Source organism: Bactrocera tryoni, chromosome 1, assembly GCF_016617805.1.
Source record: "Bactrocera tryoni isolate S06 chromosome 1, CSIRO_BtryS06_freeze2, whole genome shotgun sequence".
NCBI classification, from domain to species: domain Eukaryota; kingdom Metazoa; phylum Arthropoda; class Insecta; order Diptera; family Tephritidae; genus Bactrocera; species Bactrocera tryoni.
This window is the reverse complement of record NC_052499.1, coordinates 75,567,736-75,591,312: the sequence shown is the minus strand read 5'-3', so window position 1 is coordinate 75,591,312 and position 23,577 is coordinate 75,567,736. Positions and strand designations below refer to the sequence as shown.

At 35.8% G+C, this 23,577-nt stretch overlaps 1 protein-coding gene across 1 annotated transcript in view; it reads left to right on the top strand.

The window, feature by feature from the left end:
* LOC120777560 (cadherin-99C) overlaps positions 1–20,941 on the top strand; it is a 70,688-nt gene extending 49,747 nt beyond the window's left edge. Inside the window, exons 6-10 of the mRNA XM_040108956.1 lie at positions 12,328–15,240; positions 15,316–15,855; positions 15,918–16,036; positions 16,103–16,906; positions 18,524–20,941. Of these exons, the coding sequence (XP_039964890.1) occupies positions 12,328–15,240; positions 15,316–15,855; positions 15,918–16,036; positions 16,103–16,906; positions 18,524–18,659 (4,512 nt within the window). The 3' untranslated portion in view covers positions 18,660–20,941. The remainder of the gene's footprint in view (positions 1–12,327; positions 15,241–15,315; positions 15,856–15,917; positions 16,037–16,102; positions 16,907–18,523) is intronic.
* The last annotated feature ends 2,636 nt before the right edge of the window (positions 20,942–23,577 follow it).

Here is a 23,577-nt window from a genome sequence, read left to right as displayed (position 1 = left end):
TTATTTCGCTGCAATTGATTCTTGTGTTGTCTTTATACTACGTTTCAAGCGTCTACGGTGCTTTTCCTGTAATGTTTTTAGTCTAATGTATGATTTCTTTGCTTTATTGGAGCTTAATCATTATTTTGCGATTTTCATATTGAAATCTTTTGCCTCAAATTGGGGCAGTACGAAATGTAGCCAAACAAGTTACGGCATTTGCGAAGTGTTTTTAGGTGAGTTGCAATAAACTTCAATTTTTGTCACTTTTTTAGTGATCTAACATTGAAGTTGAAGAAATTTTTCAAATTTCTGCAATTGTGTTTTGTTGTCGCGTGTGTCACTTATTTTGGTAAAAAACCATATCATTAACTGAATATGGTAAAGCTGAGTATTTGTTTTACATTACTTCACACTTTTTGTCTATGTTGATCATTATAGAATGTGCACAACCATCGCGCCTATTTGTAGTGTAGTAGTGTTTATTTTTGTTTATCTCTTATCTAATTTTTTTTTCTGCATATTATGGGACTGATCTTAGATTATATGTAATGAAATATCTTTTGAAAATTTTGTTCATTCCCAATTTTTCTTACATCTCTTTATTTGTTATTAGTTCTATTTCTTAGAGCAACCAGCGGCGCTATCTAAATGTTCGATCACAACGCACTGAGGAAATGTCGATGAAAAAATACTATTAGTATTTTTTCGCCTATATACTTGCTAAAGTATAGAATGAATTTCGAGATATTTCAAGGTTCAGCAAATTTTAAGCTTTTCGTAGTAGAAATAAACTAAAATCTTTGTAATAGCCTTCCGAATGATGATCGCTTATTGGAAAATATATATATTTTTGTTGGTCGGAAAATGCAATCGCAGTTGTATCGGACATGGTTGTAGCGCGAAGCTCTAACTATTACTTGATAGCAGGTTATTACTTGAAAACGTTTCATCTTTTATATAAAAGCTCAATTTTACTGGTAGTTTAGCTAATACACATGATGAAGGGTGTATGAGAACCAATATAATGTGTTGTGGGAGTAAAATACTAAATGAAAATGTCAAAACGAGGAATAATACACTATTGGTCGAAAAATATTGTATAATAATTCAAAAATACGTGTAATGATATTCACATTAAATTATAAATCCAATTTTTTAATACTAATAAAATTTTTTATCCCAAAATCGACTTCCAAAGAAACAAAGATGCAAAATTATGCTCAGCTCCGGAGCACACGTAGTTGTCGGAAATTTTTGCATACAAAATTTACTAAAAAATAGCAAACATTCACTAAAGTATATTATTTTAAAATTCTGAGTCCTGTTTACTTTGGAAAGCACCTCGTACATTCAAAAGTTACTCATACCACCCGTTGCACACAGTATGAAACACATTAATTTTATGAAGTTGAAATATTAGCTTCGTTAATTTCTATTTCGTATGAACAGACTTCGGTGAGATTTTCTGAAAAGTCTTAATATTTATTTGTAGTCATCATTACATCATTTACTGAACTCATGAAAGACCATCAACATAATAAATTGCCAAAGAACACAACACAATATAGTACCTTAGCTGAAATTAACTGAAGGCTGGCCATAGTTAGAAAACCAAACGCTGTTAAATTTAGTGGTAAAGATTAAGAAGCTAAAAACATATTTTTTGAAGATTATCTTCTAATAATAGAAAAAAATATAATAATAAAAAGTAATTCTAAAAAAAATCTTAAAAAAAAGTACAATTTTAACTTTTTAATGTTAATCATTAAATTTTGCTTATAAATATCTAAAGCAAAATTAAGGCCGTCCGTAATTTATTATATTCTTAGTCTAAATATGGTGCTCATAACCTATTAATCTAGTGAGCTCTTTTTCAATTTGCTAAGAATATCTGTATGTACATATGTTTGTTTATATAATAGATATATGTGTATATGTGGAGGGAATATTATTAATTGTTATATTTTATTATCTACCAACTCAAGCTAATTGATTTCGAAGACTACTGCTGTGTAGCAAACACATTTACATATTTATCTATGCATGTGTGTATGTGTATGTATGGCTGTATACATACTCCAAGCAGCAAACTCATGCACTTCTCGCTGCGATAATGCAGATATGCTTTTCATGGCATTACAAAAACCTATTACGAAATTATTTTTATTAATGCAGAAAAGAGCACAAAATCGCAGTTACTTAACCTGTTTTACCAGAAAATTTACAGCAACAACAAAAAATATTTACAAAGAATTTTAATTGCGAAATCGCCACAAAGTGTTGCCGCAGCATGCAATCGCTGTCGTAAAATCAAGCAGCGATAAAATGCAACAACAAACAACAGCCGCAACAAAGTCACTATCGGCAAACGCATCTGGCGTTATTTATGCACACCCACTTCCGAGATAGTGGGACGACCAGTTTTTATAAAAAAAAAAATATGAATATACTATATATGCATATGTATAAATGTGTGTGTGTTCACGCGCATTGTACTCATATCTCCAACGCGAAATTAAGAAATCTGCCTTAAATGGCATGCGAATAGGCGGTAAATATTTTCGTGTGCTTGCCACATGTGGCATACCATATGAATAATTTTCCGCAACACCTGCTGAAAAATGCAAATTTATCTGGCAAAAATATTTAGCAGCCGCCTGCCTGCCTACTAAATTGAAATCGCAATTTTTCGCTATGCTCAAAAATATTAAAAATATTTATTTTTTCTTCATTTTTCCTGCTGCCATTTAATATTTGTGATTTGCGAAAATTTTTGCGCGCGTAACTGTGTATTTATTAATGCTGTAATGCGTGCGTTGGCGTGTTAACGGCGTTTGCGCGTTGTTGCTTTTATATAGGCGGATTTTGCGTGTTAATTAGAAACGCAAACGCGTCGTGCGCATGAAGTAGGAAAACTAAAGAATAAAACATATAAAAAATCTGTTTTTCTTTGTTGCTTTTATGTTGCAATTCAGCCAACAAGCAAGTCGTGGGTGTCCATAGTTAACACTTGTGCCATTCGTGGGGTGTTAATTAAAGAACCGATTGGGCTGACTTGTACGCAAAGCAATTATTTTGCAGTTAAAATGTATTTATGGCGTTAATATATGTTTCTTAAACCGCTTACAAAGCCAATTATTGTTAATTGTGTTATTAGCAAAATATTTATTGATATCAATAAATGCTAGAGTTAGTTGTATATTTCAAAATTAAAAATTGCCAATTGAATAAGTTTTAAAATTTATTTTGGTTTATTATTATATATATTTAACAAAGCCAAGAATTTATAAATTTTATTACAGTGAATAAAAAATTTAATTTGGAATTTATGTAGTAATTTTATTATTTGCGTAATGAGAGTCTTATGATTCTGCAATTATTATTGAATATTCAACCAAAATTAAGAAAAAAATCGAAATTTTTTAGCTTAGAATATATTTTCAGTCAATTTACTCTCAGAGTAATGATTCACGGCAATTTAAATACAGTTATTTTTAATATATTTAGTATGAAATATTTTAAGCTTTTTTTTACTTTTGTTTTTTTTTAATATTTTGTCAAATTTAAAAAATATATAACTGCATTTCATTATTCTATTCAAAATGTCAAAAAAAAAAACAAAAAATTGTTATGGCATCACATATTATATAACATTTTGGAGAATGTTGACAGCGGTGTATTTCGTCACCTAAAATGCAAAATAACGTAAGATCAGTTTTCATACGTTTAAAGGCGAAGGAAAAACGATTTAATAGAAACTCATATTGAAGCTTAACTTGAGTTTCGCCTACAAAATTTTTCTACGCAATTATTTGTTAAGATGTTCGAGGAGTAAATTTTTTATTGATTTGTGTGTTATATTTTTTTCCTCCTTTTTTTTAATAACGAGTTTAAAAGCTACGTATATTGTAGGGCCCACTCATAAAAGGTTTAGAGATAAAGGTTACAAATTGCTTATAAATTGGTTATATATTGGTTATAAATTTTTTATATGTATATGGTAGCGGAAGCTCAAAATTTTACATCAATACATATATAATATGATACAGTGAATTATAAACAATAAAAAACTCAACTTCGGTGCTTTTTAAGATACGTGGTTTTGCATTTTATGCGATTATTTAAGCATTGCATTATTTATAAATGTTTTTAAAACTTAACAAAAACTTCAAATTTTCGCTCGAAATGCGTTAAATTTCATTTCCATTTATTTTCTTGAGCAGTGGACAACTAGATTTTGACTAACAATAACTTTTGAATCTAGTGACTACGTCAGTGTTAATGAACATTGAATAATTAAAAAAAAAAATTTTAAGCCCAAAATCATAAAATAAGTGTCAATCTTCATTGATTTGGATAAAAATATTATTTTTTGTTCCGTTTATAATTTTTTTTTGTATGCAACAAGAGCAGTATGACGAACATTTATCGCCTTAAAATTTGTATTTTTGTATTTCAAATAATTAAAAATCTGTGACAGTCTAATTTAGAGAAATTTGTAGCCAACCGAAGTCACCTCCTTTTGACATAAAAACTAAGAATTTTTTTGCAGCAAACGCATAAATTGATGCTCATCTAATTGAAACATTTTGCAACTAATGCGAAATTTGACTTAATATTATAACCGGAATGGCAGCCATGGTAAAAACGGGCACTCAAGCTCTACACTCAACTGCCTACTTAACATGTTTAATGCTCCATCCGCCGTCAATGGTTGCTATCTATATAGAAAGAAATCAAAAAACCTGATTCACCAGTTCTTAAACCGTTATGAAATTATATTAAAAACATTTAATAAACAATTCTTATTACAATAACACCAACACACAACACGTTTCGCGTGTCCATTAAACAAGTCAAGCGCAAAATTCTAAAGACTTAAGACACAAACTTGTGTGGCAGTGAACAAAGAAAGCAATACACACACGACAAATACATGTCTTACAGAAAAGGCATTAAATGCGATAAAAGATTTCAAAAATTAAAACAATACAATGCAAACATGAGAACACCTCACGCGTTTATATAAATAAATAAACATATATACATACATATAAGTATATATGACTATAAATCAATAAATGCCACATCCGCCACCTGTCTATACGCCACAAGCTCATTTATTAGAGCTTTCAAAAGCGCAAATGATTGCTAGGTCCATAATGAAGCGGCCTGTCCAATCTGCAGAGCCACATATAGTGACAGCCACAATGGAGCGCGGCAGCATCATTAAGGTAATGCTGACAAATGCGTGTTGGATGGCTTTCAATTGTGTGAAATGCACGCGCAGATGATGATTACACACACATACACATATATTTTTATTATAAGTGTGAAGTGATTTTTCATAGAATTTGTTCTTTGGCTTGCCTTTTGTAAATTTTAACTTTTTACACTTAAATATGTTCTTATGAATTTTTTTTTACTTCTGTTGGCAGCTAAATTACTATTTGCCAAAATGAGTTTTGTTTGTAAATTAAACAACACATTTAGCCATAAATGTGAACGTTTACTCAAGTATTGTGTTGTTGTAAGGCGCTATTGAGATTTAACTTAATGAAATGGAACATAATTGAAATTTTACTAATGACAGTGCCATTAGGTGAACCAAAAATTATGAGTGCTGAGTTTATTTTATAATTGTTTTCTACGCAATTATCTGTTAAGATGTTCGAGGAGCAAATTTTTTATTGATTTATGTGTTATATTTTTTTTTCCTCCTTTTTTTAATAACGAGCTTAAAAGCTACTTATATTGTAGGGCCCACTCATAAAAGGTTTAGAGATAAAGGTTCTATTTTTCATGGTTTTGCAAAAAACTTTCTCAAAAATTTTGAATCTTTAAAAAAACATTATTCTTATTTATTGAATTTAATTTTTATGTTTTTGTTATTTTCTTCCTTTCTCTTATATTCGCTTTGTTCCTAACTAATATCATACTCACCTCGAACTCCAATAGTAATATAGGATATGGCATCCTTTAAATATATATGAATAATGCTATTATTCAATATAAATATGGTTTACTGAGATATTTCTTCGAATAGTGAAGTCAGCTCTCTCTAGCTTTTATATTATTATTTTATTTTTTTTTTCGGAATAATATATATATAAATATCTACAAATTTACAAAGATATACTGTTATGAGTAAAACACGATCTGTAACTTTCATTGACATAACCCACATATTAGCCGATATATGCGGTATAAAGTTACCCGGAAGTTCAGAAACATTTATATAATTAGGTATACTACTACCTCAGGGAAGAATTGACCCAATTCAATCCATATTGATACATAGTCAGGTATAGGATTCTGTCTAAATTTCAATTGCATATCCCACACATTGATCGATATTTTCGGTCAAAAGTCAGCTATAGATACTGGGGTCCAAACGTTTAGGCTCCGGGGACTTGAAGAGTTTTTGTTGGATTTAAACAATTTTTGGACATTTGACATTTAAAGGGTTTTTCAGGGACGCTACAAAAGTACACTGATAGGGACAACAAGCGATGACATATTTTTTCCCGCTTTTTTGACACTTCTCTTCAGTAAGGTTTGCCATGTCATCGCAGAAAGATATACGATCTAACGACCAGCCGTAATTATTCAAATTTACCTACCGAAATTCGGAGTCAATGGCCTCAACTTTTAGAGCGCTACGTCCAATTTGTGGTCCTCATAATCGTCTTGAGCGTCTATTAGAAAAATTTGAATCCATAAGCACAGTACAAAATGTTTACATGTCAGTGAGATAAAAAAGTGTCCGTAGTATCAAGAATATTGCTGTCGCTATCGCATCAATTGAGGATGATCCAAATCAGTCTTTCACACGTCGTTCTCAAGCGTTGGTCATTTCTGTGACGACATTGTGGCGATTTTTGCCCACATCCTTACAAGATCAATTTGACGCAAGAACAGCAGCTTCTTGACCACCAGAATAGTCGTACTTATGCTCCTGATATGGGTTGAGCAATAACTTGAAAATGATCCTGATTGTCATCGAAAAATCATCTTCAGCGATGAGGCTCAATTCTAGCTGAATTGCTTCGTCAATAAGCAAAATATGTGTTATTGGTCCGACAGAAATTCACATGTACTCCAAGAGTCTCAATTACACCTCGAAAAAATTACATATTGCTGCGGTTTTTGGGCCGACGGCGTCATTGTGCCGTTCTTCTTCCGTGATGATCAAGGACGGCATGTTACTGTGAATGGGAAACGCTTTTATCATGCCACATATTAAAAAAATTTCTCTTAAAATTAATTTTAAAAAATGTTTACTGGAAATAAAATTTTATTAAGAACTAAAAAGAGATTTTATGCCATTTTAAATAGTTTTTTATCTTTATGTTTATATTTGAAATACCGATATTTAGTTGCCTGGTCTGAAATGGATGACTGTATTCTTCAAAGCAGATCATCTTCGATGAGGTAATGCTACTTTATGAAATATTCACTGATACTGTATAGTATTGGGCTTTGTGGAAATAGAAATTTTCCACGATTAAAAAATATATAAATTTTTGATTTTAGATTTACTTTACTTCACTTTTGTGTAAAGCCTGGAAGCTAAAACTAATAGTTCTTATAAAATATAAAAATTATGAAAAAAAATTCTAAAAGTCATGAATTGTTGGAAAATAAAACAGCCATAATCATATTTAGCCAAACAAACCAAATTGAATCAACATTTAGTATATCTCAAATAATTTTAGCAAAAGCTTCATTGCGAAATCAATTTCTGAATAGATTATGCAATTATATTACCACTAAACCAAAATTTTCTACCATAACTTTAATATATGAAAACAAAAACCAACCTAATCGGCAAGTAGCACTCAAAAAATCAAACAACCAAATAACCAAAAACGGGTTCGTGCCTGAAGTCTTTTGATTCGGAAATATTTTTGCTTGGCAAATCATTCTCAAGCTGCGCTCGCATGCGATTAATGCATTGATGAATGTTTTACATAATCCAACGCAACCAACAACACACACGGTGTGGCAAATAGTGTGGAAATTTACATGAACCATAGCAACAACAACAAGAAGCCAACGCTAATCCATTCATTTGCAATTTTAGCAACATGCGGGTTGTAATGAATTTACGTGCGCGCAAAGCAGCAAACGCTTGGCTTGCAAGCCTAAGCCACAACATAGCGAATTTCGAAAAAAATAAAGTGATTGCAAAGAAGTAACGGATATTAAGACAGCGCGCAGCAGCGCACAAATCGAATTAGCCGCCATGAAAATCGAAAGCTCGAAATTGCAAAAGAAAAATTGGAATTTTTATTGAAAATGGAGAATTCTCAAAATGTGCTTTGAAAATTGATTAATGTCGTGGGATTAAATATCATTAATGCACGTGAGCATATGTTCGTGTAGGTGCGCACATAACGGTTTATGCATATGTATTCGTTTCTTGTAGTAATTTATATTTTTTTACCTTTCTTGTAATCTCCAGAATTACATAGTTTCTGCCACGTTTTGGTGATGTAAAGAAAAAGCAACAACAAAAAGTATAAATAATTGTCTACAGCAACACTAAATGTCAACCACAATGCACTCAAGAGTCAAAGTGCGCATTATTCGCATGACGACAATTTCCGCATGTCACAAACAACAACAGCAACAATAAGAGAAAAGAAGTATAGCTAACACATAAGCTTGCCCTCTGACGCCCGCGAATCGTACACACACTCACACACACACATATTTTCCTAAATTAACTTGATTAGGTAACATTTGAAGTTAGGTGTGTGTGTGTGTGTGTTACCGCTAGTCCATGTACAGATGACAGTTATTTTCACTGCGCATAAGGAATGCTATAAAACATAAAATGTATCCGAGTATGTGCATATACACATACATATACACATGTATGCCATTTGTTCAGCTGTCAAATTGCAAGCCAAAAATGGCGCGAATTTGAGGTTATGGGTGAGAATTACGCAATTGATGTCAGCTTATGCCAGGAAATTCGCTTTCATTGGCTGTAACTGTGTGTGCATGTGTGTGTTAGTATTTCATAATGGAAAAGCATATTATTTTAGCTTTCTTTGCGAGTTAATTCATTTAAGGCGCCTAAACTGTGGCACTAATCTCGCATTTCGACTCAGCTTAGGTAATACTTGTGAAATAACTTTGTTGTGTTTGTATTTTTTGAAGTTGGGGTATTAAATTTTTATGTGAGGACTCTCCTCTCAGGGTGACTAACGCTTTTGATTCGATGACTAATGCAATTTTACATTGAAGAAAAATTCTGATAAAAAATACGTCTATAAAGAAGGTTTCACTGAAGATGTTAAGTCACTTTATAGCAAATCAGAAAATTTTACTTGGAATAATTTTCCATAGCCGCTATATATAAGAAAAAAGAAAAAATATTAACTTCGATTCCACCAATTCTATTTGGATGATTGAAATTTCAGAAATACACTGCAGTCTATTTTGGTCTCAAAAAGATTCGATACAAAAACTTGATTTAATTCTGATCGGTATGCTTGTAAGACAGGTATATGCTATAGTGAGTCGGTCTCAAAAATTTGTTTCACTGTTATACTCAGCGACAGTCAAGCAATATTCAAAACGATCTCTGCGTACCAGATCAAATCGCTTTTGGTGCAGGAGTGTATAGAACGGTTAAAAAGTCATTTATAGCCGGGAATTAACTGGCTGATCAGCTCGCCCGCTCCGCAGCAGCATGGTAGAACCCGAACATTTCACTGCCGTTGATCCCTATATCATAAAAGACCTGCTCCGCAAGCATGAAGGAGTGAAAAGGGAGGTATAGTGGCGACAACTTCAAAGCATGCGCCATGCCAAGTTGCTAATGGGTGGTTACAACCTTAAAAGGTTAAAATATGTAATCAACCTCCGAAGGGACAAGCTCACTATTGCCTTTTGCACTGGTCATTCTAAGCTCAAGGAGCAATTGTTTACGAAATTCTACGGATTTTGCGGCATAGTTCAACAATATGAGAAATAAACCAAAAATAGACTCAGCTTTACACATGGCGGGAGCTATTGCTACAGCTTTCTTGCCAAGACTATTCATTAAACAATTTATAAAACAGTATTAACAGCAAAAATTAAATTAGAATCCATATCTTCATATTAGTAACTAGTAAGAGGATCTATATGCCCTGATATTCTTAATTTCTAGTAATAATATAATAATTAAAGCGAGATTTTCTGAAACTAAACTAAAGCTCACAATCACCCTTAAAAGCGTTTTTCTTAGTTCACTCAGAAAATTTTAAAAATTTGATTTATTTTATAAGATTTTGCTGATTATTAATCCATCCGTCTTTATGGTATATGTTAGTTCTAATCTAAGTCACCAAAATAAGTGAATTTTCTCTCAATTACATCTCTTTTACTCTCTCTACTATGAGCAAAAAATTATAAGACTTCGTTCATAATTTGAAAACTCCCTCTGAAAGAAATCTCCTTTGACCCCAATCACGCGCGCCAACGTATTTTCCAATCTAAAGCTAAGCCAGTCGAATACGGTGGTTGCGACACGATATTGGTTGAAAATTTTTCCGAAAACTCACGAAAAATCAATGCAGTATGCGACGGTGCATTATCGTGGTGCAAAAACTAAGCGTTTTCGGCTCATAATTCCAGCATATTTTTACGAATACCTTAGCACAAATGACGTATGACACTAAAATAGTATTTCTTGTTGACAGTTTGGCTGGTCGAAAGGAATTCGGAGTGCACCACACCTCGTTAATCGAAAAAATGTCAACAAAACCTTAAATTTTGACTTGCTTTTAAATGGGTTTTTCCGCTTCGGTTCACCTTTACCACGATATTCGGCTGATTGATCGTCTGTTTTCAGGTCATAGAGTCAAGACTCATCGCCAGTAGCACGTTTCGTGACTTCCTTGTAGTCGGAAAGCACAGACGTTAATGCTTAATGTTTTTCGTGCTTTCATTTTTCTTAGACCCAAATGATCTTTCATAATGTTTTTGACCGATCCTTCCGAATTGTTAACGATGCTAGTAAAATTTCTGTCTGTTAATCGTCGATTCTCAAGCACCAATTATTTTATTTTATTGACATGCTGATCATCAATTGATGTTGATTGCCGTCTGTCACTGACAGTCATACCAACCTAAAAGAGAAATATTCCGACGAATGGATTTTCGCCCGAAATTCAAATCAGACTTTTTAATTTACTATTTTTTGTTCACAGTATATACAACTGTTTTCTTTTTCTCTATCCCTTGTTAGAAGTATTTGGATTTTTGATTTCAAAGCTGGTTAGCTTGCATTCACTCACACATACAATTTGCTTCAGATAAATGATTATTTCCTTTCAATATGCTTCCTCACCATATTCAATCGAACATACTCTTTTCATAAAGTTTGATAGATAGAACCGAGAAATAATGGCATAGTCTTTACAAAGATCCATATCTCCGGTTTGGCGAACCACACTCTCAGTCTCTCGACATAATGTAAAGTTTGCATCTCAAACATAAATTCAAACATAAAAATCACTTTAAGAAATTTCCTTGCCCAAACTCAGTGTCAACATAACTTCACCTTAAAGCCAATTACTAAGTAAAATTTAATTCTTATGCGTAAAAACAGACAATTTAGCATCACTAAGCTTGAAAAATCGCATTCAATTAACGCAGTCAAAAACCAAATCTACACATAAAATGGCTAGGATCTCGTTTGGCAACGACAACAGCAAATAAAATTAAATGAACCAGCTTAAGCAAGCGAGCGCACGCTGCAAATGGCCACGACAGGTATTGATTAGACGCGCCACTGGCGGCCACTATTGGCTGCTGGTTGGTGGCCTGTTCGGTTGGGTTTCAATGCGCCGACTAAGCAGCCCCACCGCGCGTTGCCATGGTCAAAAGGTGCCATTCTAGCGACGCGCAGCCATAACCAGCAAGCGGCAAAACTAAATTTATAGCATTGCGCATGCGCGCAATTATTTAAATTGCATTTGCCCGTGCACGGCAAAAGACAAGTACGCGCGCTGCACTACAACAACAATAACTAGTAAAAATAGAATAAAAACAGAAAGCATTAGAGAGACTACACCCGCTCTCCAGCATGGCCTAGGCGGCGACGCGGCGACGAGCCGCGCAGCTAAACTGCTTAATTATATTGTCTGCGCGACAGGTTATTTTATGGTCATAAAGTGACGGTTATTTAGCGACAAATTCCATTTGCGAAACGAACGTGGCATTTACATTTTAATTGTGCACTTATTACTATTTACAAGTTTGTGTCGCCGCGTTTGACATTAATTGCGATTAAAAGGCGCTAATTTACACGCATTCATACATATATTTTTTCCATCATTGTAGGACCGCGCACGCAACGTTTCGGAGCGCCTATCGTCGACTACCACGCTGACGGTGAACGTAGCCGATTCGGACGACCAGGATCCATCGTTTATTTATCGCGGCTGTGTGCTACTCGATGGCGCCTGCATCAATCCCGAGTACTCCGCCTCGGTGCCGGCCGGGTCGCTGCAAGGTGTGCTCACCGTTACGCCAGAACGCATACAGGCCGTTGACTTGGACACGATCAGTTCGCCAATACATTACTCCTTCGCCAGCGGCATGCCAAACAATTATGCAGATTACTTTGAGATTGATGAGCAGACGGGCGTGTTGAAGCAGATCAAAGCGGTGGACACGTCGACCGCCAAAAAATATGATATTATCGTGAAAGCCGAGGAAGTGTCAATGGCAAAACGCTTCACCACCGCCAAGTTGACGATCAATGTGAAGCCCGTCGATGCCAATCCACCAGTTATAAGTGCAAGCGATATTGACGGCTATGTGGACGAGAATTCGCCCATCGGTACACGTGTTGTTGACGCAAATGGTCGTCCAATCTCTTTTAAAACCACGGACGCCGATTTGGGTGAAAATGATCCCAAACCCGACTATATTTACGAGCTAACAACGCCATCTTTTAACGTTACAAACGACGGTATTTTGATTGTCAATGAGGAGGGCTTGGATCGTGATCCACCAGCGCCCGGACGCTACAAATTCCAAGTGGTTGCACGTGAACCCCGCACAAATGCAGCCAGTGCGCCGCTCAGCCTTACTGTACATCTGCGCGATGTGAATGACAATCCGCCCAAGCTCGCAATGGTGCCACCAATCACGATTACCGCCGGTGATGGTCAACGCAATGTCACTAAGGTGATTGCCACGGACAATGATGAAGGCGAAAATGCCATAATCACATATTCTATCTATCATGTATCCAATAACGGACAGCAGAAGTTCCACATCGACGAGAAGACCGGTGAGATAGAGACGAGAGGCCGCTTATTGGCAGGCGAACAGTATAGCATAACAGTGCAGGCAACAGATAATGGTGGGCTTTCTTCCCAAGCTATTGTCGAAATCGCCGTAACACCGGGACCGAATACGAAACCGCCAAAGTTCGTCAAGCCCATTTATGAGGTGCAAGTTAGCGAAGGTGCTGAGATCAATTCCACCGTAACGGTAGTGCATGCCGAAGATCCTGAGAATGATCCGGTGGTGTACTCTATCGTTTCGGGCAACGATTTGCGCCAATTCGCTGTAGGTCAAGAAAGTGGTGTCATTATGGTGATACGCAAATTAGATCGTGAAAGTCTCACACGCTATCAACTTACTGTGTTAGCCGAAGATAATGGCGGTCTATCGAGCAGTGCCACGGTGAATATCAAAGTGACCGATATCAATGACAAAAACCCCGAGTTCGATGAGTCCACACTACCATACGTATTCGAAGTGGATGAGGGACAGAAGGATGCTTTTGTGGGCATTGTACATGCTACAGATGCCGATGAGGGTATCAACGCTGAGATCACTTACTCCGTGCCACAAGACATACCCTTCGCCATCGACGGTAAGTCGGGTGAGATACGGACCGCCGCGCCTTTGGATTATGAGCGTCAGAAAGAGTACCGCTTCGTGGTGACCGCCAAGGATGGGGCGCCAGATGCGCGTCTCGGTACGGCAAGCGTTACAGTGCAGGTGCGTGATCTGCCCGATGAGGTGCCGAAGTTTACGGATGCACGCATTGATGTGCATGTGCCCGAAAATGAGGCCGACTACTTGGTAGCAACCGTACAAGCTTTCGATCCGGATACGGTACAACAGATCACTTACGTGCTACGCAAAGGTGCGTCTGATCTCTTCAAGGTATCGCCACAAACAGGTGAAATACGCACCACCACTGGGCTGGATTATGAGAAGAAGAAGCAGCATGAACTTATTGTTGGCACAATTGAGAATGATGGCGATGGACCCGGTGACACGATACGCATTTTTATCGAAGTTGACGATCGCAACGATGTGCGTCCGGTCTTTGCGGCTGTACCAGAACCTGTTACGGTTAACGACGATCAATCGATCGGTACGCGTATAGCAACAATGGCGGCTATAGATGGTGATGGCTCTTCGCCTGGCAATGTGGTGCGCTACGAGATGGTCGGACGTGGCAAGGCATTAAAGTATTTCCAAGTGGATGCCGATTCGGGTACCGTGCGTATAAGAGATGATTTGCGCAAGGAGGAGGACACCGAGTATCAGGTGGATATACGCGCTTACGATATGGGTGAACCGCAGCTGAGTTCCGTAGCCACTTTGCCGGTGTTCGTACGACATCTGTTGATCGATCCGAACGAGAGCAATACGATGGAGGGTAAACTGAATGACGGTGCCATAATGAGTCCAGAGAGCATAGGTTTGGCTTTCAGCGACGACAGTTATACTACCGGTGTACCAGAGACTACCGGCATAAATGCAACGATTAAAGTGATACAAGTAATTAATTCAAAGAAGTCGCGCGACGGCACACCAAGCTTTAAATGCGAAATAATCAACGGCAATGATATGGACTACTTCGATATAATGACCGAAGATCACGGTTGTGGTGTAAAATTGATAAAGCATCTCGATTTTGAGAACACCACCGCCTACTCGTTGAGCATACGCCTCATTTCCCACAAATACTTCGTGAATCCGCAAAGAAGCATGGCTACGGTGAAAATAATTGTGCAGGATGAAAACGACAATGCGCCCGAGTTTATTTTCAATCGTGCGCACCCCACACGTAAAGACACTTTCTACGCGGTGGTGGCTCCCGAAGTGGACATCGACACACCGATCCTGCAAGTACGCGCCACCGATCGTGATTCCGGTAAATACGGCATGATACGTTACAAGATTTACGATGAAGAGGACAATGTAATCAGCGATGAGAATTTGGTGAGTAACTTTAATAATAACTTTAAGCAACAACTACCATGAATTCTCTTTCTTCCTCTCTCTCTTCACTCACAGCCCACAACCTACTTCGTCATGACTGAAGATACCGGCATCCTGCGCACGGCAAAACTCTTCCAGGACGGTGCGACGTTCCCCATGATGTTCTATGTGGAAGCGCGCGATAATGACGGTCAAGAGCTGGGTTCGCATCACACACGCGCGCGTATTGTGATCAATCAGATAACCGATCAGCATCGCATGTCTTTGGTCTTCTCCGATTCGGCGCCAAATGAGATACGCAATCACTACAGCGCTTTGGAAGAGCTGCTGGAAGAGAAGACCAATGGGCTCATAAGCGGTATAGAGCGCTTCAGTAATCGTAAAATTTTAACAGAGAATGGCACGATCGTTGAAAACCCCGCCGCAACGGATGTCTGGTTCTACTTGATCGATCCCAAGACAGAGCAGATACTTCCGCGCAATGATACCACGGTGCGTGAGGCGTTACTGGAGCCGACAGCACGCGCTGAGCTCAACTTTGCCGCTTCTGGTGTGGCGCATGCGACCGCCGAGGGTATATATGCACCCATTGAGATGAAGCAGCAAGTGACCAGGGTAAGTAGCGGTTGAAATTGATTGTAGGCCTTTATTAAATTGCATTTAATGTTTCATTCCAGGTTAAAGCAGCTATAGCAATCAACGATGACGTATTCCCCTACACGCTAATCGCCATCTCGATAATCATACTCATACTCGGCACCATCGGCATCATCTATATTTGCATCTCGTGGTCAAAGTGAGTTGTAGTGAATGTAATTTAATGTCTGCAATTAAAATGTTTCCTTTTCTCTTCCCATGTTAGGTACAAAAACTTCAAACAGCGCATGCGCCAATACGCCGCGCCCAGCCCCACGCGCTACGACCCGGTAATTGTAAACTCGCAAGCGGCCAACTCCGGCGACGCCGTAGCCAACATGAAAGAGTATGAGACACAAGTGTTGGCCATGGCTGTGCCACCAGATGGCGATGATGATCTCCAGTTGGACTTCAGCGCCAAGAATCATGCCTTCTCGCTGGACAACGTCAGCTACATTACGCACAAAGAGAACGGCACGAGCGGCGGTCAGGCGAGTCCATCGCATTCGGATGCAACGACCGCCACAATTACCACTTTGCGTCGCAATAACAATAACAATAATCTGAATAATATGGCGCATAATAACAGCAATAACAATAATAACAACAACATGAACGGCATGAATAATCGCCAGAACACATTTAACCGCACGCTGGAAATGAATGCGCGCAACAATGCAAACCCGCTAGCGGCGGCCGCAAATGGCACGCTGCCCGGCACTTTGACGCTGGGTCGTCTCAAGCATCAAAATGGCGCCACCCACTATCAGAACGGTGGCTACAAGCTCGACGCTGTGAGTCGCAATAATCTGGCGAATCTTCAGAACAATAGCTACAGCACAATGGGTCGACGGGGAAATACATTTGGCGGGCCAAATGGTCTGAATAGCTTGAATGGCGGCGCTGCTGATGGTAGCGGGAATGTTGGTGAGTTGATGACAAACACGCTGGGACGCAACAATCATCAGCATCATCACCTCAACAGTCGCGGCTATGCGGACGTGCCCATAACGAACCCGCTCTTTCAACGGTAAGTTGTCTGTATTAACCCTAGGGGTTGAAAGTTGTTAATAATGATCAGGGTTCGCAGGAGATAACCGACTCAGTTCTCTTTTGCTTTAAATATAGATAGAAGGCGCTTCTTAAAGTATAATATATCTCAATATTTTTATAGCTTAAGTCTTATTTTATGGCATAGAGTTTCGAGTCAAGTTTGTGGCGTTGGCACCTATCAAAAACTATAAGTCATAAAAAAAAGTATATTAAGTTGGGAATTCAGATTTAAAATAGTTTGATATTTTAAAGGTTGCCACCTTGGTTACCAAACTAATATTTTTAGAAAATTTTGCACAAATTCGGTTTAATATGTATGCAATTTTTAAATAAGCATCATACAAAAAGAATAAGCATAAAAATGTATGACGTAGCCACCTAATTTCAATTATTTAAATTAACAAATTTTGGAATTTTGCAGTGAGCAGACACACATTTATCAACATTTAAAATAAAATGTAACAAAATATTTTTAAAGTCTTTTGTTCAAGTATTGTCAAAAAAAGAGTTGCCACCTAATTGGTTTTCTAACTAATAATTTTCGAAAATTATGCAAAACTTTGACATAAATATGCAGTTTTTAAATGACCAAAATGAATTAACATAGAAATGTGTGGCGTTGCCACCTAATTTCAAATTATTTAAATTAACAAATTTTTGGAATTTTGCAGACTAACATTTAACAAAATTTAAAATAAGATTTAACACAATATTTTTAAGGGCTTGCGTTTAAGTATTGTTAATACAAGAGTTGCCACTTTATTCGTTTCTTAAATAATAGTTTACAAAAATTTTGCAAAAATTCGGTGTAAATATGCAGTCTTTAAATGAGCATCATTCAAAAAGAATAAGTATAAAAATGTGTGGCGTTGCCACCTAATTTCAAATTATTTAAGTTAACAACTTCTTGGTATTTTACAGTGAGAAGACTAAAATTTATCAAAATTTAAAATAAGATTTAATACAATAATGTTAATACAAGAGTTGCCACCTAATTGGTTACCGAACTAATATTTTTCGAAAATTTTGCAAAATTCGGTATAAATATGCAGTTTCAAATAATTGCAAATTATTTAAATTATCACATTTTTTTTGGAATTTCGCAGTATTTTTAAAGGCTTTTGTTTAAATATAGTTAATAAAAGAGTTGCCACCTAATTTTTATTCTAAATAATATTTTTAAAAAATTTTGCAAAAATTCGGTATAAATGTGCAGTTTTAAATTGAACACCATACAAAAATAATTAACATAAAATTTTTGGCGTTGCCACCAAATTTTATATTAAAAAAAATTTCGAATTTTGAAGTGAGAAGTGAGAAGACTAACATATTACACACAAAAATATGTATGTACATTCATACATAATTTATATTTGACTCTTTCACTTCTTTATAGGGCGACGCCAAAATGTAGGCAACGTTTTTTGTTTTATTTCTGTTATAGAATATATTGTCGTTTTTTATATTACATATTTTTGTTATGGCATATATTGCTGATTTTATGTTTCTTTGCTTTATTTACAGTAAGTACTCAGTGTACTTGTTTTTGGTTTTATATTTTACTTTTATTAATATTTATTTGCCTTCCTTTCAGCTCCAATGGGGACCTGAGCCACATAAGTACCACCAATGAAAATGTCACTTTCGGCAAGCGTGATTATGGACAGTTAGGTTTTTCTTATTTAAATGATTTAGATCGTTCAGAGGTTGAGACGACAACGGAGCTGTAAAATTAGAAGATTTTGAAAACCAACGAATATTTGCGACAAAAAAACTTAAAAGTAGTAAACACTTATGAGCAGTTGGAGAGAAGATAAAATCGAATAAGAAGGCTAAATTATAAAGGAGAATATAAAATTATACAAAATTATAAAAAATAACAATTTCTCTGCTGTAAGGCGCATTTTAGGCACTAAAAACCTGCTAACTTCTCTCTGCGCTCTCTCATTTGAGGCGGCTCATTTGTGTAGAAAAAACGAACAATAATAATAACAATAACCCACACAATGCCAAACTGAAATAGTTTAGGAAAATCAACTAAATACCTTGACTCATAAGTACTGTATAATAAAAATATAAAATGTATGTGTAATGTTAAATAATTGCATTACTTAGCTGCCACTACATACAAAGCTTCAGTTTGTAGAAATTTTAAAAGAAAATTTTCATTTTTCGAACGAAAATATGTTGCGATTTATTATACACACACTTGTTTGTTTGTATGTAACGAAATGTTGCCATTAAGTAATCAACCCTAGTTAAGCTCAACATAAGGTAAACTAAAATTAGCTTTTCCACTGCAAATGTATGTATGTAATATAGTAATTAAGTAGCCTAAGCTTGTAAATACCACTATAAATACATATTAGGTATGCAAATTTTTCAAGTTTTATGTATGTATACATGTATATTAATAGATTAGTACTTCAAAAATGCTGCTGTTGAATGTAATGATTACTGTTTCGCGTATGAGAAATATGTTTTAGGTGGAAATATATTTTTTAAAGTCATTAGTTGTTAGAAAGCGTGAAAAGTGTAGGCATAATATTGAGCATTAAAATTTGTGTGGACAAGTGGATACTTTACGCATGAAATGTTTAGTTGTTGTAGGAAATTTTTGAATAGAAAAATATGTTTCTAAAAAGGTTTAATGAAACTGTATGAAGAAGAAACAATTATAGAATGCAAACAGCTTTATAAAATTTTAAATATTTTCTGAATGTTAATAATGTTGTTGTTGTAGCTGCATAAAGTATCTGTTTAAAAGACTTTTGTCTTTTGCAGTGCAAACAACTATTTCAAGTATATTTCGACTAATACGGCAACAATCTCATTCGCTTGTTATTATTGTTGTGGTAGAGCAAAATTAAAATTACGCAAGTTTAAAGATTAAAATAAATAATTTTTATTATCAAAACTTATTATAGACAAAACTCTAGTAACTTATTATTTTATATTAGTTAACTATATTTAGAATTGCTGAAACACAGAAAATGGAAACTTCATTAAATCTTTTTCTATAAACACAACTATTTTTCTGTAAAAATCATAAGGTAACCATTTTAAACGGAGAAGAATACAAAAACTCGAAAAGCAGCAACAATGTTCAATAACCATACTTAACTATATGCAATAATGTTGCCAGCAACATGTTGCACGCCAAGTCGAAACTTGTGATAATTATTTCCATTAAATTATGTATGTATCTTCAAATTTGCGGTATTTGAGCAAGCCTAATGAATTCTCAGCAACATGTTGCTGAAACAAATGTTGCACGCCAATTCTAAACTTGTCAATTATTTCCATCTAAATATATCTATTGAAATATGCGGTATTTTAACAAGCATTGCCAAGCAAGGCATTTTAAAAATTCTCAGCAACATGTTGCTGAAACAAATTTCGCACGCCAATTATAAACTTGACATAATTATTACCATCAAATTATATCTATTAAAATGTGCGGTATTTGTACAAGCCCAACGAATTTTCAGCAACATGTTGCTGAAAGAAATGTTGCACGCCAATTCTAAACTTGTCAATTATTTCCATCAAATTATAGCTTTTCAAATTTGCGGTATTTGAGCAAGCCTAAGGAATTCTCAGAAACATGTTGCTGAAACAAATGTTGCACACCAATTCTAAACTTTTCATAATTATTTCCATCAAATTATATCTATTGAAATTGGCGGTTTTTGAATAAGTCCCATGAATTCTCAGCAACATGTTGCTAAAACAAATGCTGCAAAGCCTATTACAGTTCGTATGTTGAAAATGAGAATTTATTACAATAAGCGAAAATGTAATTAGCAACATATTGCAGCAATATGCGAAATGTTATTTATGCTTAAATTTTGATATAAGATGGAAATGTTAGGCAACATTTTCTTCAAATTTCAAACGTATTGTACCTACATAAAAATTTTGTTAAGCCGTGTTTTTCATAATATTTGTTGCAGTTATTTTCAATCTTGAACCACAAAATTCTGTTTTTTATAAACTACTATTTCCGATATATTCCGATTATATTCATCAAAATTCATCTTTCAGAAATTTATTTTTTAAATAACTGTATTTGAACTGCCAAAATTTATATTAAACTCCCTAAACTTCGATATTAGAAAAAATAGAATGGTTCAAAAATATTTATAAAATAATAAAAATTTGTAAAAACCGTTAATTTTTTAGTTGTATAATAAACAAGAATGCATGTAATTATAACTAAACTAGTAATTAGAATAATTTAGTTTATGTATGTAGCGAACAAAAATGTATGTATCTAAAATGGGTAAAGAGCGAAATTATATGCCTAAACTTGACTAGTTAAATAAATATCGAATTAATAAAAAATAAAAATTTTGTTTCAATTATCACAACTATTTATTACAGTTTTTTCATTAAAGAAAATAGAAATCACCACCCATAAAAATTTTTTTTGTCACTCAACTTCACTCAACAACCAGCGCTTTGTACGCCACAGGGTTATCACTTGATAGTTTTGACGGCGCCTGTTTGTAGGCAATACTTCCGCTGTGGATGCGCCGCCACTGCCAGCGCGGCAAAAAATGTGATAGCCACCTACTCGGCAATCATGGGCGCTTGGAGGAAGTCGACACTTTCGAGCAAACCAAACGTTTGATTTTCGGCGCACACACATACAAACAAACACACATGCGCATATGGTATAGGGGCAAATTAGTTTGGAATACAAAAAGTAAATGAGTTTACATACAATGTTAGTATCAAATTAAAAGTAATGAAAATGGGATTAATTTGGAAGGAATTTAGTAAAAAAAAAATTATTATCAAAAAAAGAAGCTAATTAAATTTAATATTACTTTTATGAGCAAAAAATAGTAAAACTTTGATCCTAATTTTAAAATTCTTAAATTATTCTTCTATGTCATCCGCTCAAAGTAATCTCCCTTCACCCCAATATGCTTGTGACAAACGTTTTTCCCAATCCTCTAAACAGTTGTTAAAGTCAGTTTCTCCTGTCCTTCAAGGCGCGTAGCTGACGATTCACGTTAAATGTATTCAATTGACTCAAAACGGTTTCCAAGGAGCAGTCGTTTCAGCTTGCTAAATAGCAAGAAATCAGACGATGATCGTGGCAGTCGGAAGGCATTGTTCACAAACGTTAAAGCGACGCTGTTTTTCGAATTAAGTGATTTTGGAACCAATAATGCTTTCACTTTTCTTAGGCCCAAATGATCTTTCATAATGGTTTTCACTGATCCTTCCGATATTCCAACATTGCCAGTAAGCTCTCTGACTGTTAATCGTCGATCCTCAAGCACCAATTCCTTTATTTTATTGACGTGTTGATCATCAGTTTATGTTTTTGCGAAATGTATAAAACAGATTTAGAACAATTTAAACAATCCTGGAACCACTCTACCATGTAAAAACAAAATTAGGTGTATAATTACACTACACGGTTTGTGTGGAAGGTAATAGGATTGATTTTCTTCCGCCACGACTGTACTTCGGAGCGTGCGCGCACCGACTGGATTCGGTAGAGGGCGTTCCTAGCTAACGAACGAGCGGCTGGTCAGTTGTCTCCGAGCACCTGGAGAGTCAGGACAAACATTTTCGCGCCACGTGAGTGGTGCAAGCCGAAAATGCAGCGTTCGTTAGAGCAGCGGTACGCGATTAAGTTCTGTGTGAAGCTTGGTAAATCTGCGACAGAGACGTTTGATATGATCAAGCAGGCTTACCCAGATCTTACTTTAGAAAGAAGTGGTGTATTTCGGTGCCACCAGGCCTCTTTGGAGGGCCGGTTAGAGGTTGCTGTTGAAAACCATGCTGGAATACCTGCGACAAATGTGACTCGTGTGCGCAAAGTTTTGAACACAGACCATCGACTAAGTATTCGTTTAATTGCCCAGATGTTAAATTTATCAAAATCTGTGCTTTAGGACATTGTGTCGAAGCACTTCAACATGCGCATGATGTGTGCGAAGATGGTCCCAAAAGTGCTAACTGACGACCAGAAATTGCGGCGAGTGAAAGTGTACCAAGAAAATTTGAACACGTGTGAAAGTGAACGCCAATTTTTGAATAACGTAATCACAGGTGACGAGTCATGGATCTTTGAGTATGATCCCGAGACAAAGAGGCAATCTTCCAAGTGGCACAAGCCAGCACAACACCATGCACCTCAGCTCTCAAGGCAATTCCGCAGAACGCCTTCCGTCACGCCTTCAATGTGCTGTAGTATGAGCTTCTAAAACCGAGTGAAAACATTAAGAAAGAGCCCTACCAACAACAACAGATCCTAAGCAATATTTACAAAAATTCAACGATGGCTTAAATTTTTAAATAAGCAGTTACCATTTTGTTATTAACTAAACAATGCTTATGTATTATTTTCTACCTAAATAGTTTTAATTATGAATTTGCAGAGATTTTTAATAACTCTCGTCGTTTCTTGAATTTAAATTAATTTTTAAGTATAATTTAAATTGACTTTGACTTTGCTGGAAAAATATTTTCCAAGCAAACTTGCAATATGCGTGTATTCATTCAATCTAATCATTCTCATTGTGCAATTTCTTGATGTTTGGTCCAGGTTTCCCCATACATGTATGTATACGAGTATAAGCTGAGAACCTTGACGGTATCCGATAAATAAAGAATCCTTCGAAA